Source organism: Penaeus monodon, chromosome 5 (assembly GCF_015228065.2).
Source record: "Penaeus monodon isolate SGIC_2016 chromosome 5, NSTDA_Pmon_1, whole genome shotgun sequence".
Classification (NCBI taxonomy): Eukaryota; Metazoa; Arthropoda; class Malacostraca; order Decapoda; family Penaeidae; genus Penaeus; species Penaeus monodon.
In genome coordinates, this window is record NC_051390.1 from 18,973,859 (window position 1) to 18,987,490 (window position 13,632).

The window sequence follows — 13,632 nt, forward strand, 5'->3', positions numbered from 1 at the left end:
TTGTCTGTAAAGTATTCTCCCATCAACATCAGTTATCACATTGTTGATGACACGTAAATGGAAAATAACTGGGCCATAATAATTTCATGTCAACATGGAGCTGATACAAAATAAAAACATCATATAGTGTGATAATGCCTTAATACATGTAGAACTGCATTTACATTTTTTCACTCATATATCACAATACTTGTTTGACTTTTACATTGGTTAAGTGAAAGAGTTAAAGTTTTAGCTAATCTTTTTAGAATGAAGAGGGTGCAGACAAATTGGAGATGTAATGATTTCATCACACTGTGCAAATAAAGCAGTAGTTGTAACTTCTGGTTACTCCTGTAGGCTATGTTACTTGCGTCTGACAGTATTGTCCTCAAGTAAATGTCTAATTTTATGAGGAAGTATTTGTACATCTTTTCATTGTTGTAGGCAATATCTTTATGTTCAAAATGAAACAATCTGCTTCATTAATTTAATATTAAGAGTAGCTATAATATTAATACTGATATTAACCGAATGTTCTCTTGGATGGTATGTACATAGATACCATGCCCACTGTGACTTTAGTTTATTGATTGTCTTACACATAGATGGTTCCACAAGTTCTTAGTTATTTAGGAGTCAGTTACTAGTAACACTTATCTCACCTGTTTACCCTTTTTCCTTCATTTTTGGATTATATAAAAAAAAATCTTATATTGCTAATATTGCTAATGTTATAAAGTTTAAGATGATAACAGTACCAACATTGATAGCCAGAAAAAGGTTTTCTGAAAACTCGAAGTAAAGGTGAAAATCGGGAGAGGTCATGAGTTTTACTAACTGACTCCATAGTGCACTTGCAGAGGAGCCATCTATTTGTAAAGACATTTCACAATACAAACTTTTATTTTATATAAAACTTTTATCACATGAATACTTTCTTTATTTCTGATTTCTTCTAATATTTTATTGAAACAGACCTGTTTACCTAAAGTATTTAGGGCATGAAAGATGAAGGTAAAACAAATCTGTGATGAATAGACAAAAGTTGGTGTCCAGGCAGCAGGAGTTATACTGAGTGGCATTGGAAAACAGCACCAAAAACATGCCACTGCCCTGCCAGTCAGACTTTCAGCATTCATAAGTAGATTGATTTAAGAAAATTATGTACAGTATAGTTCTGTATGAATTAAAGGAGTTTGTTTACTAAGAGATATATGTGAGGTTGCCATACAATAACCTGCTCTGTTTTGCAGTACTGAAGGAAGGTTACCACAAGAGATTCTTATTCCTATTAGTGAAATTATGCTCTTTATTTCCATCAGGTAGAAGATCCAGAGTTGACAGAAATCACTCTTGAGGACAGGGTGCTAGAGGTAGTCCATGGGACATATTACCGCCATTGGCCTAGCATCAGGGAGCAGGGTCTGAGTCGCATGAATAGGACGCACATTCATTTTGCCCCAGGTTTACCAGGCGACTCATCTGTCATAAGTGGCATGCGCTCTTCTTGCCAGCTGTACATCTGGATCAATTTGCCCAAGGCACTGGAGGGTAGGTGTGGAAGTGTATGAAAGGAAAGGAGGTGGAAGACCAAGAATGTAGAAAAAACACACCAATTTTATTTATATTATTGTATGTTATTTGCTTTGTACATTTAGACTGTAAATATGAATTTCTTACTTGCAGATGGTTTTAAATTCTACAAGTCTGCAAACAATGTGATATTGTGTCCGGGTAATGAAGAGGGATTTTTGCCTCCAAAGTACTTTGCAAAAGCTGTAGACAAGAGAACAGGTACTTCATTGTGTAGTAATGTTTATAGATGCTATATTCTGCCAAATATTAGGTAACAAGACAAATCTCTCCTATATTTAGTAAAAGAAGTTGTACCTTTCCCACTAATTTACTGATGTAAAATGGAAGAAAAACAACTTTGAAAGCCATCCAGCTTGTCATTCTTAGTGTGTTAAATATGAACTATGTTCCTAAAAATTCCCAAATTTCCACAGGTGGAGACTGTCTTTAAAGAGCACAGCAGATATTACTCCCAAGTGTTTTGTGCATCAGTTGAGAGATTTGAACCATGAGTGTCTGAAATTAACAAAGAGAAAGTGTTACATTATAAAAGAACCTTTCACATTTTTATTTTTAAAAAGGATTTTTTTTTTCCTTTTTTTTTCTCCCTCTGAAGTTATTTTTGTGCACAGTTTATTACTGATTTTAGCATACTCCATTCAACAATGAGATATCTCTGTGTTGGATGGGTGTTTTGTGGAAGTATAATAGATAGTCTTTCTAGTGCATCATCTAAGACTGGAAGCTGTGTAGAATTTTTAAAAAAATATGCAATGAAACTGATATCTGTTTGATAAAAGTGAACATAGTTGATCCATTTACCAATCTAGAAACATTATTGAGTAGAATATCCAGGGTGCAATAAATGCAGGATGGCAGAAGTAACAGTAAAGCCAAAACAGGAAAGCCAGACCTGTTTCTTTTGCAAGACGGGGCCACTTGACAAACTTGTGTACATAACTCACATACTGGGCAAACGGCATCAGAAGAACCTCAAAAACAGGAATCAGCCTCCAGCTAGTGATGTGGCACGCCGCACAGTTCATGTCTCAGGTAAGCTTTGAATTAGATGAGGTTCTCTTTCACTGCCTTTCAGATGACTAGCTTCTTTCAGGCTGATTGTGTCTGTAAAAGTTTTATAGTTAGACCATGTTTGACTTAATGATTACTGTTAATGACATGCACTACTTGTGTTTTGCAATTTTATGAACCTTCAAGAAAGTGTTTTTATAGATATCATTGGAAGTGGTCATTAGTAAATTATTAAGTTACACTAACATAAAAGGTGAATCTTGGAAGAAGAGTTGTCTAGAAAATGCGAGCAAGTTTATTTGGAATTGGATACATTGTATGTAAATCTAGTATTAGAAGCAGTATATTGTAAGGAGAAATTAAAGAGGGAAACCCCACAAAATCATTTATTTCATGTGTTATATCCTTTTATTCAATGAGCTTGCCCAATGCAATAATAAAATTTTATCTATTGCCTTTAGACATTGATGATTTTGCAAGGGCTTAGTCACCGAGGATTCAGCTGTTAGTCTGACCTGTCTACCCTTTTCCTTGATTTTTTGAAAGCTTCATTTCTATTATTTCTCTGCCTTTGATGATATTGATATTTCAGTAACAATTTAATAATCATAATGTCAATAAGAATAATAACAAAGCCAATGTTAATAGTATTAGAAAGAAAAACACATTTTACTGCTAATTCAAGGAATGGGGAAATCAGGATCAGTCACTAGGGCCAACTGATAGACTCCTTGCTGGCTGAGCACATGTGGAGCCATCTGTATGTAACAAAACTCACTAAAATCTAAAGGGGACAGTACATAAACCTACTGACATTGGGTTAAAACAGAAAAAAAAACTGTATTTAGATTTTCTGATGAAATGATTTTGCATAGTGAATTATGCAGGTAACCTTTACATAATATTTTTTTCCCCTAATAGAAAAATGCTCTTTTTCCTTCCAGGTTATGATGCAAACACCCAAATTGAAACTATCTTAGGGGCCTTTTGGAAGCACAGAGTGCGGAATGTTAATTACCAGCAAGGGTTTACCTTTATTGAGTTTGATACTGTGTAAGTGACTTTTTTGTTTCTTTCCTTTTTTTCCTTTTTTTCTTTTCTTTTTCTTTTCTTTTTCTTTGTTTATTTTTTGTGTTTTCTTTTCTTTTATCCCTTTTTTCTTTTTTTTCCCATTCTTTTTTCTTTAATTCTAACTGCATTGTAATATATATGATTTTAAGCTGTAGTTTGTTTATTTGACTTTTTTGCTGAAGTAATGCATTGTGTTTTAATTATCTTATAGTTAATTTCTTTTTATTTATTGTATATCAGTCTTTCCTGATACAGTACATTTGACTATTCACAGAGCTTATATCTTCTGAATGCTTTTATGGTTAGTGGAGTCTGATATATGATAAATTTTACATAGAGTAGAGAGGACAGATAAGATACTAAATGCTCATTTCTAATTGAACAATTTCATGTGTGATATCCTCTAGCATCTAAGAATATACTCAGATTTATTGTAGTAAACTGTTGGAAAGTATTATTTTACAACTTTTTTAGATTTAGATGGATAATGCTGTGTGGTTGGTCTTGAGCAGGATCTAAAAGTTGGATTTATATTTCAGTGACATAGCCCAGGAAGTGCTAAAACAGAAGTATAGCATAGGAAACAAACCATTGAAAGTTAGTGCTAAACGTCAGAATAATTCGCGGAATGATGGTGAGTAATGGCCATGTAACATTTCATGGACAGGTCAATGAAATAATTTGAATAAACCTTGTGATGTTTTCCTGTAAGATAATAAAGAGAGACAAAGAATAAGTGTTTTATTTTTTATTTATTTATTTTTTTTTTTTCTGATCATGTGAAAAACAAAGAATAGAAATACTTAATTTTAACTATTTTTGTCTCTATTCCAAAGTATAAAGTTGTGAAATTTCACTTCAGTTATGCCTTCTTTTCCTTTCACAACAACAGGTGCTGAGGCTCTTGTGCTTAGTCAGTTTTTAGAGAACATGCTGAAGCAGAGGGTGCCTGCCAATCAGATCGACAACCAGATTTATTCCATTATCAGAGAAATTGAGCTTAGGCCAGAGGACTACCAATGCAGGGAATATCTGAGGTAGGGATATCTCTCTTTTCTTCTCTTTGTTTTTATGGGTTGCAAGTGGAAGGAGTCATTCTGTGGTGCTGCTTTCTTGTTATATATATAGTCTGTGTTATTATGCTCCTGACTACTCCATAGATGTATTTTATACCAAGGAAGGAGAGTTGGTGTGAAAATTACCCCAATGCCGCCGGGAAAATGCTGTGCTCTTTTTTTTTTTTTTGTGTGTGTGTGTGTGTGTTTGTGTGTGTGTGTGTGTTGTGTTTGTGTTTGTGTGTGTGTGTTTGTGTGTTGGTGTGTTTGTGTGTGTGTGTGTGTTGTGTGTGTTGTGTGTGGTGTGTGTGTGTGTGTGTGTGTGTTTGTGTGTGTGTGTGTGTGTGTGTGTGTGTGTGTGTGTGTGTGTGTGTGTGTGTGTGTGTGTGTGTGTGAGTGTGAGAAATGTCTCTGCACATAGATGGCTCAGCTAATGCTTACCCACAGTGGAATCAATTAGTAAACCTTGTGACCTTACCTGATTTCACCTCTCCGTGAATGGGTGGGAAAAAACTTTATTTTTTGTTAATGCTATTAATATCTATGTTATTTTTATTGTAGACATAATAATTAATATAATGTTATAAACATTAGTAACAGCAAAATAAGGTAACGTAAGATATTTTCGTAAATCAAGAAAAAGGGTTAACGGGCGAGAGAGGCAGTACTTGTAATTGGCTCATTGGTGACTTAGTACAAGTGTAACCATCTGCGTGTAAAAACAGTTAATAATTAATAAATACACAGTGAGCATGGTATGTATATAATGACAAATATATGTAAATTAAAGTCTGATTGACCTTGTTCTAATTCTTAATGTTCTTGATATCATTGATCTTATGTCACGTTATTTCTTTCTCTTTTTTTTTCCAGGAAAAGTATGATGGAGTTTCTTGCACCACATTTTCCAAAGGTGTTTGCCTATGTCTTTGGATCCTCTGCTAATAACTTGGGCTTTGTTGGCTGTGACGTGGATCTCTACATGGATCTCGGAGTGGATCCGTGGGCGCAGGGATCAAAAAGTGGGTGGACTTTTTTATTGTTGTTATCCCCCTTCCTTTATCTTGATCACTCCTAATGCTATTCTTCTTCCTCTTACTTCTTCTCCTTCTTTCTCTTCTTTTCTTTGACCTTCTCTTTTTTTTCCATTTTCCTTCTCCTCCTCTGTCTCCTTCTCCTTCTTCTCCTTCTCCTCCTCCATCTTCTCCTTCTCGTTCTTCTCCTTCTCGTTCTTCTCCTTTTCCTTCTCCTTCTTCTTCCTCCTCTTCTTCTTCTTCTTCCCTCTTCTTCTTCTTCTTCCTCTTCTTCTTCCCTTCTTCTTCTTCCTCTTCCTTCTTTTCCTTCTCATTCTTCTTCTCCTTTTCCTTCTTCTTTTCTTTCTCCTTCTCCCCCTTCTCCTTCTTCTCCTATTCCTTCTCCTTCTCATATTTCTTCTTCTATTTCTCCTCCTCCTCCTCTCCTCCTCCTCCTCCTCCTCCTCCTCCTCCTCCTCCTCCTCCTCCTCCTCCTCCTCCTCCTCCTCCTCCTCCTCCTCCATCTTCTTTTACTTCTTTTTCTTCTTTTTCTTCTTTTTTTCCTCCTCCTCCTCCTCCTCCTTCTCTTGCTTCTCTATCTCTTATTCTCCTAATTCTTATTCTCCTACTCCTCCTCTTTTCCTTCTTCTTCACTTACTCCTCCCTCTCTGTCTCCTTCTAAATCTCCTCCTCCTCTTCCTCCTCCTCCTGCTCCTCCTCCTCCTCCTCCTCCTCCTCATCCTCCTCCTTCCTCCTCCTCCTCCTCTCCTCCTCCTCCTCCCTCCTCCTCCTCCTCCTCCTCCTCCTCTCCTCCTCCTCCTCCTCTCCTCCTCCTCCTCCCCTCCCCTTCTCCTTCCCTTCCCCTTCTTGTGTATCAGTTTTGTATTAATGATTTTGAAATAAGATATTTACTACTTTTATCCTCTTGTGTTTTAGAACTATTTGTATTTGTAATGGTCCATTTTCCTCCCTGCAGGTGAGATGGATAGCAAAGCCAGTGATTTGACATGGTACTTAGCAAGAGAAATTCGAAGATCTCGACGGGGGATAAATGTTCGTAGAATTACCCCTCAAATGTTCATTCTGATATGTCTGCAGAGATGTGAACAAAGAAATGTAGATATGGAATAGAATGTAGATGTAGTCATGATATATCGCTGAATGGATTCTTTCTTCTGATTTTTAGGTTCGTGCAGTTGCCCGAGCAAGAGTCCCAATTGTCAAGTTTATAGATTCTGTAACAAGATTGCAGGTTGATCTCTCTTTCAAGCACGGTATGCCTGTGTACAACACTGCCCTCATTTGCCAATATACTCGCACCCATTACCTTGTGCGGCCATACCTCATGATCATAAGATTCTGGGCAAAAATTCAGGTATGTGAATATGTTAGGATTTTTTATTTTTTTATATGTACAAATTAACTTGAAGTGCATGTTTGTGTAATTTATATATATTCTTGGGAATGAATAAAAGGTAAATTTTGTCCAAATGTTTATTTATCTCTGTATAGAGGGATTGTTTTTCAGTATCTTCAAAGATTTGACAGTGAACTTTATTTGCAGGGAATAACCGGGGGTGGACAACCAGCTACCCTGATCACCAACTATGCCTTTACAATGCTCATGCTTTTCGTCCTTATGTCCCGGAGTGACCCAGTTGTGCCATCAGTAGCCCATCTGAAGAGACTGTACCAAGGGGACATGGCTGGTCAGTGCATTGTAGGTGGCTGGGACTGCGGCTTTGGGCGGAATGTTGTGGAATGGAGTGAGAGAAGACACAACACAAGTGTCTTTGAGCTTATAACAGAATTCTTTGATTATTATGGAAAGTTTGATGCAAAGAAATGGATGGTATGCCCTCTAGCTGGTTTTTTGGTTGAAAGATCAAGCATAAAAGAAAGGAATCTTAGGAAGTTGCCATCTTGTATGGACATTTACTGTAGGCAGGATGTAAACATACAAGTAGATACACCCATTTGTGTTCAAGATCCTTTTGAGCATAGTCATAACATCACAAGAGGCCTTCGTGATGCTCCACTGGCCGAGTTTCAGTTGAAGTGCAGAAGAGCGGCTGAGATTTGCCGCGATGTACTTAAAGGCAAAGAGTCTCTCGGAAAACTGCTTGAGCCTATTGAAATTTCCTCCGAAGATTTGACAGAGATCACAATCACAGATGATGAGAGCCCTGAGGAGGTTGACCAGTCTCAAGAAGTTATCACACTGGATGATTCTGATGCAGATACATCCCAAGATTCCATTGAGATATTAGACATTCCCAAGAAGAATGGAGGAGAAATTTCAGTGTCTCCAGTACCTGGGCCAAGCACTGCTGTTGGAACTGAAGCTAAAAAAGTAGTAGACTGTAGTGACATTATCATTATTAATGAAGGAAGTTCAAAAAAGAAAAGGAATGAGGCCACAGCAAATGGTGTACAAGAAAAGGAAATGGAGTTAAATGGTGTAATATCTCAAACCTCGGAGGAGTTGGAGCTGGTAATGAACCAAACAGAGACTGGTCCAGAGCAAAAACTTTACAAATATCCCCTGGATTTTAAAAACTGCACTGAATTCACAGTTACTGCTGACGGGGAAGTGTCTAGAGGTAAAGGATCGATGACTGGAGCAAATGATATTGGACAGGCTGCTTCTAGTTTAATTCATTTTGTACTGAAGCAGTGTCTTAAGATTGATGTATCAATAGTCGAGGTCACATCTTCCAGCAAGAAAAGAAAATCTGAGAGTCCAGAAGACGACTCTGAATCTGGCAAGCGGAGGAAAGTTCGAGATGGAGTCGGTGTGTCTGTTGCCATGAAGTACCGCCGCGTGGCTCAATATGACTGCACATCAGAGTCAAAACTGTGGATTGGTCGGAAGATGATGTCCAAAAGAATTCCTCAGGAGGTGAACAGCAACCCCTTGAAGCATGAGATGGCTATCACAGCTGCGCAGATCCAGATCAGCGATGGTAAATCGGCTCCCAAGGCTGAGTTGCTAGAGTTCACACTTGGGGTTTGGCAGGAGTGTGAAAACCCTTGTAAAATCTTAGTGACTGGGGATTCAAGGTCTGATGAGCGCATCACCCGCAGCCAAATGGCCAATATGTACGCTTACTTGAGCTCACTTTCGCAGCAGCTGCTTAGAAGAGTTCAACATTATGTTAATCTTCAAACAGAAATAGTGCCAAGTGTTTCAGAACTCAAGGAAGGAAATTCTACTTAAAGCCTTTTTTGTTATGTTTGTTCAGCAAGATACACAGTTATGATATAAGGACGATGAAAGAAGATAAAGGCAAATTAATTTTTAAGTAAGTGTTCTGATCTCTACAAGTCTCTTTTGTTTATATTCCATTTTCAACTGTACATTTATGACTTCAAATGTAGGGAATATGTTTAGCAGGAGGAACAGTGATTGTTCAAGCACAATGATTTTACCATACCAGTCGATGACTTCTTTAAGGATTATTTTATTTTGAGTGAGCTGTATGCGAGTCAGTGAGGATCTAGAAGTGTGAATGAATTATGCTCGTTGTATGTTTTTTCTTGATGCTTTTCTTTTCAGAGTGTGTGTGCAATGGATAAGTGTTTATAATGAAGATTTACTTGTCAGTGATTTGTCTTGTGGTGAACTTTTCGAGAGTTGTAGATGCAAATAAAAAAATTAAAAAAAGGTAATTGTTTTTATTAGTAATCATTCTTGAATATGTGTACTTTTGGCATTTGGCAAAAACCCTCTGCAAAGCCTATATGAAAGTAAACAATTGACCAAGTAAAGTTTGGATATTTATGTTTGCATGTTGACTTTAAAAAATGTAATATTTTTATAATAATTTTAATTGTCCTTTCTTACCATTTGCATAGATATACTGACAACCATACACTGTAATGGAAAAGTTCCATTACAGGACATGGTGGTTGTCTTTATATCAGATGCATCTATTTTTCAAACCTTTTATTGAATCAATTTTTTCTTCTAATAATTCCTCTACATGTGCATCATACATAAAATGTATAATATATATTTTGACAAGTTGGGAGTTTTTATCATATATAAGCTGATATAAATATCAATATATGAATATATAAATATTATATATATATATATATATATATATATATATATATATATATATATATATATATATATATATATATATATATATATATATATATATATATGTTCTTTTTAAGGAATCTTGTTTAGGAGTAAAACAGAAGAGTAAAAACAAAATATTTTTATTTTATTCTGTACAAATGTTGCTGTGGGTTCCTAGCAAATACTGATCCTCAAAAAAGAAATGATAAAAAATTTTCCTTGACAATTATATACTTTATTTGTTTTCCATATTTTTCCAGACTGACAAAATGTACATAATTCACATTATTTTCACTATTATTATGTGCCCTGAAGACAGAACTCTTGAAATGATGTTGTCACAGTACATCATGCTCCGACTTTGGTTAAATATATATATATAAAATAAGTGATAAAAAAAATGCTTTGGAGGCCCATGACAAGAGGCCATCTATTGACGACAATGGAAAAGGTTCTTGAAGAGAAAAAATTACAAAAAGATGAAATGATATGCAGTACAACTTAAAATCTATCTTTGCAACCTGTAAGTCTTGGATGAAAAAAATTATTGCTTTTGTATGGTATAAAGAAAAATGTCAAGGTAAGTAAAAACTTCATTTCAGACTTACAGATTACATTCGTTAAATAAATGAGATTAAGGAATATTACATGATTCTGCGCAGAGAGAGTTTACAATATAGTACAGTTCAGTCATTCATATATGTTAAGGAGTCAGTATAATCAACTGAACAAAATAAAAACTGTAGGACAATATAATATATAAACTAGAAATACTGAAATATACAAATTCTACCAAAGTTATAAATATGGACTGATACATCGCTGGACACAAAAGCGCCCTTCTCTTGTATGCCACAAATCTATATAAAAATAGCATGAAAGAGCACAATAAGTAAAAAATAAATAACAAGCATTACCATTCATTCCATAGTGAATCAAAATGACTTTACATTAAAAAAAAGAATTTAAACTATATGGATACAGAGTCTGATAAATACCGCACTGGCACCTGCCTATCTGAGATATAAAATAAATATTGCCGTCTCGAGAGCAATCACTGCCTAACAAACTTTTTTTTACGTGCATACATATTGCAAGTCTATATACTTATTTCACACACATATATATATATACACATATACATACATACATATACATATACATGTAGTTACACACATATATATAACTACACACATACACATATGTATGTATGCATACACATACATGTACATGTAGATGTTAGGAACTGAAATATCGGAACATGATAAATAATAATCACATGGACTGGTGGCCCAAATGGAAAGCTTTCAAATGTGATGCAAGACGGTCAATCTCTCTTTTCCTTACAAAAGTCCTTGATAATTATCCCCTTTCTTGTTTCTCCTCCCTTCCACACAGAAAATTAACTGAAAGAAAATTCAATCATCGAAAATATACAAAATATAAAAATGAAAAATAGCAGTTCCAGTAAGCCTATATTCCCCTGCCCTTCTGAAGAAAAAACACGACTAGTTTGTGGCATGAAAAAAACCCTCCCTTAATCCTTAGTTTATCAAAATAATCCCCCTATCCTAATCCCTGCTCTCCCTACCCCCCCTTGACTCCCTCCCTGACCTGTCCTGACTTCGCAGGGGATCTGAGCAGCACCGCCGTGCGAGAGCGGAGACTTCTCGCGAGTCCTAGATATTTTTAAGATACAAGGGAAAACACTTGCTCACTTGCGAATCAAGTTCTCTGACGTAACTGTGTAAACATATACGTGTGTGTATATGTACAAACATACATACATACATACATTATATATATATATATATATATATATATATATATATATATATATATATATATATATATATATATATATTACAAATTACGTTTTGTTCTATCACTCTCCCCTCACTTTCATGACACACATGTGAACAAAACAGTCAACAAGAGTATCATATCAAAATTCAACAATCTGTGAAAGAAAGAGTAATTAAACCTACAACTGACCCAAAAATGACTGTTTTATCCTCCTATCATAATGGTCAAGTTTCTCTCGTTTCATCTCCTAATCATTTTCTTAAATACACTCTAAATGTTTTAGAAATGACTGTAATGATACAAAAATAACGTGTTCTTAAGAAAATATGAACTCAGCAAAAGATTTCAACCATCCTCTTTTTCAAATATGCTTTCCAAAGAGATGAGAGATGTTTTTATGCAGTATTTTCTTCCAAAGAAGTCTCCGGAAATCTGTCTCCTGTGAAGTTGACTTGCTTTATAAAAAAAAATTAATATTAACCTAGACATTCCCTAATGCTCGTATTCACCACACTTCCACTCACGCTGTTCCTACAAAATATAAATGTGCTTCAATGTCCTTATCATGAAAATAATAATATAACGGCCTACGCGACTTCTTTCAGAGTCCGAAAACCGCAATTTATGGTAAATAAGAATGATATAAATGTGAACATGTTTTGCTGGGGTCTGCAATCCATGGATGAATAGATTTGGATGAGAAATGATGAACCCCCTCCTGGATGTGGATGAGGGGGGTGGGGATGAGTCGAGTCGAGCTAGTTCCTCCAGAATTCGTAGCCTCTGGTGACCTAAATGAATGCCAATGATAAGCTAAAAGTAAGGTAAGAAACTGATCTTACTTGATGCATTAAAACAATAATTGATTGTCAAAAATTAGTATCTGATCACGCAGCAATAAGGCCAGGTGTGAGGAGCAGTCGCGAAATACGACTGGTTCACTTTTAGAAAACAAATGTACTGGCTTCATCCACACCAGATCGCTCAGTCGGAGGCGTCGACTACACCACACCTCTAGAAACCTGCTCTGCCTTTGGCTCTCACCTTCCCTACGTTGCTTGATTGGGCTGGCAACAGTGTGCCTCGGTGACATCTTGGTACATCGCTCATTGCAAGAGCGGGGCTGGAAAGACCGTACGACGACATCTTCGGAATAGCAGCTGCACTTCGGTCATGACTTCTGCACAGTCAGTGCGTATGTGGACATCTATATACATAGAAAGTTTACGAGTCTCTACCTAGACGACATTAATATTCAGTGCATGTTAACAACTGGAATAGGAGTAAAGTGCACGAATGGATTGCTGAATATTTCCACGAAGTTAAAGATATACTATAGTTACAATCGACATAAAGCGGGTGTAACGGGCTTCAAGCTCTGGGGTCATACTGCTTCCGTGCGTGGAGAAGAGGTTTCAGAGACAGAACTCAGGCAGCAACAGTCAGAGATGTTTGGTAACGATGGTGGTGTGCAGGGAAGCGTGTGCAGGGTCGCTGGGAAGGCAATCAAGGAGGGACGCTAATCTCTCCTCCATTACCCGCGCCCGCAGTGCTGGACTGGCGACTCCTCACAGTTCGTACCCGAAGTGAATGACTCGCGGGGTAATAATGGAAGATATTTAATACTGGTGTGTTGTGTAATGATGAAGAGGGAGCGACCTGCACTGGGTGATCCCTTCAGTGATCTGGCGTCACTGGCGTCCAGTGCAAAGGCGTCCCAGAGTTCGATGTCACGACATGAGCTTTGGAGGAAGCAGTCGTAAGAGATCGTGGAGGTGATGGTGGGGGCTTTGGTGATGCGTGAGGGGTGATGTCTGCTCTCCCTCTCTCCCCTTCCCCCTTGGGGAGTATCACAGCAACTGAGAGTTGTTTATAAGAAGGCGATCTGCAGAATCAACATGAGTAGAGCAGATATACCGGCCGTTAGTGGTACGGTCACAACCCAGGCGATCACAATGTTCCTGTGGAGGGAAAACGATTTTCAGTCCTCTACTGTCACACTCAA

The 13,632-nt window shown here is 36.8% G+C and overlaps 3 protein-coding genes across 10 annotated transcripts in view; 2 read left to right on the forward strand and 1 right to left on the reverse strand.

Moving 5' to 3' along the window:
• LOC119573047 (speckle targeted PIP5K1A-regulated poly(A) polymerase-like) overlaps nt 1-9,400 on the forward strand; it is a 15,741-nt gene extending 6,341 nt beyond the window's left edge. The window contains exons 3-12 of one of the 2 annotated variants that reach the window (XM_037920036.1): nt 1,305-1,533; nt 1,669-1,776; nt 1,992-2,610; nt 3,534-3,642; nt 4,200-4,294; nt 4,553-4,697; nt 5,589-5,737; nt 6,705-6,781; nt 6,915-7,103; nt 7,293-9,400. In XM_037920036.1, coding sequence (XP_037775964.1) covers nt 2,430-2,610; nt 3,534-3,642; nt 4,200-4,294; nt 4,553-4,697; nt 5,589-5,737; nt 6,705-6,781; nt 6,915-7,103; nt 7,293-8,948 — 2,601 coding nt within the window. In that variant the 5' untranslated portion in view covers nt 1,305-1,533; nt 1,669-1,776; nt 1,992-2,429 and the 3' untranslated portion in view covers nt 8,949-9,400. The remainder of the gene's footprint in view (nt 1-1,304; nt 1,534-1,668; nt 1,777-1,991; nt 2,611-3,533; nt 3,643-4,199; nt 4,295-4,552; nt 4,698-5,588; nt 5,738-6,704; nt 6,782-6,914; nt 7,104-7,292) is intronic. The other variant, XM_037920037.1, reaches the window with a different exon arrangement.
• LOC119573470 (tRNA 2'-phosphotransferase 1-like) lies at nt 991-2,008 on the forward strand. Its single transcript, XM_037920692.1, has 4 exons — nt 991-996; nt 1,305-1,533; nt 1,669-1,776; nt 1,992-2,008. The coding sequence occupies exons 1-4, from the start codon at nt 991-993 to the stop codon at nt 2,006-2,008; spliced, it is 360 nt and encodes a 119-aa protein (XP_037776620.1).
• Nucleotides 9,401-9,945: 545 nt separating the features above from the next.
• LOC119573048 (sodium-dependent phosphate transporter 2-like) overlaps nt 9,946-13,632 on the reverse strand; it is a 64,642-nt gene continuing 60,955 nt past the window's right edge. For all 7 annotated transcript variants that reach the window (XM_037920040.1, XM_037920042.1, XM_037920044.1 and 4 more), the window contains one exon: nt 9,946-13,588. In XM_037920040.1, coding sequence (XP_037775968.1) covers nt 13,498-13,588 — 91 coding nt within the window. In that variant the 3' untranslated portion in view covers nt 9,946-13,497. The remainder of the gene's footprint in view (nt 13,589-13,632) is intronic.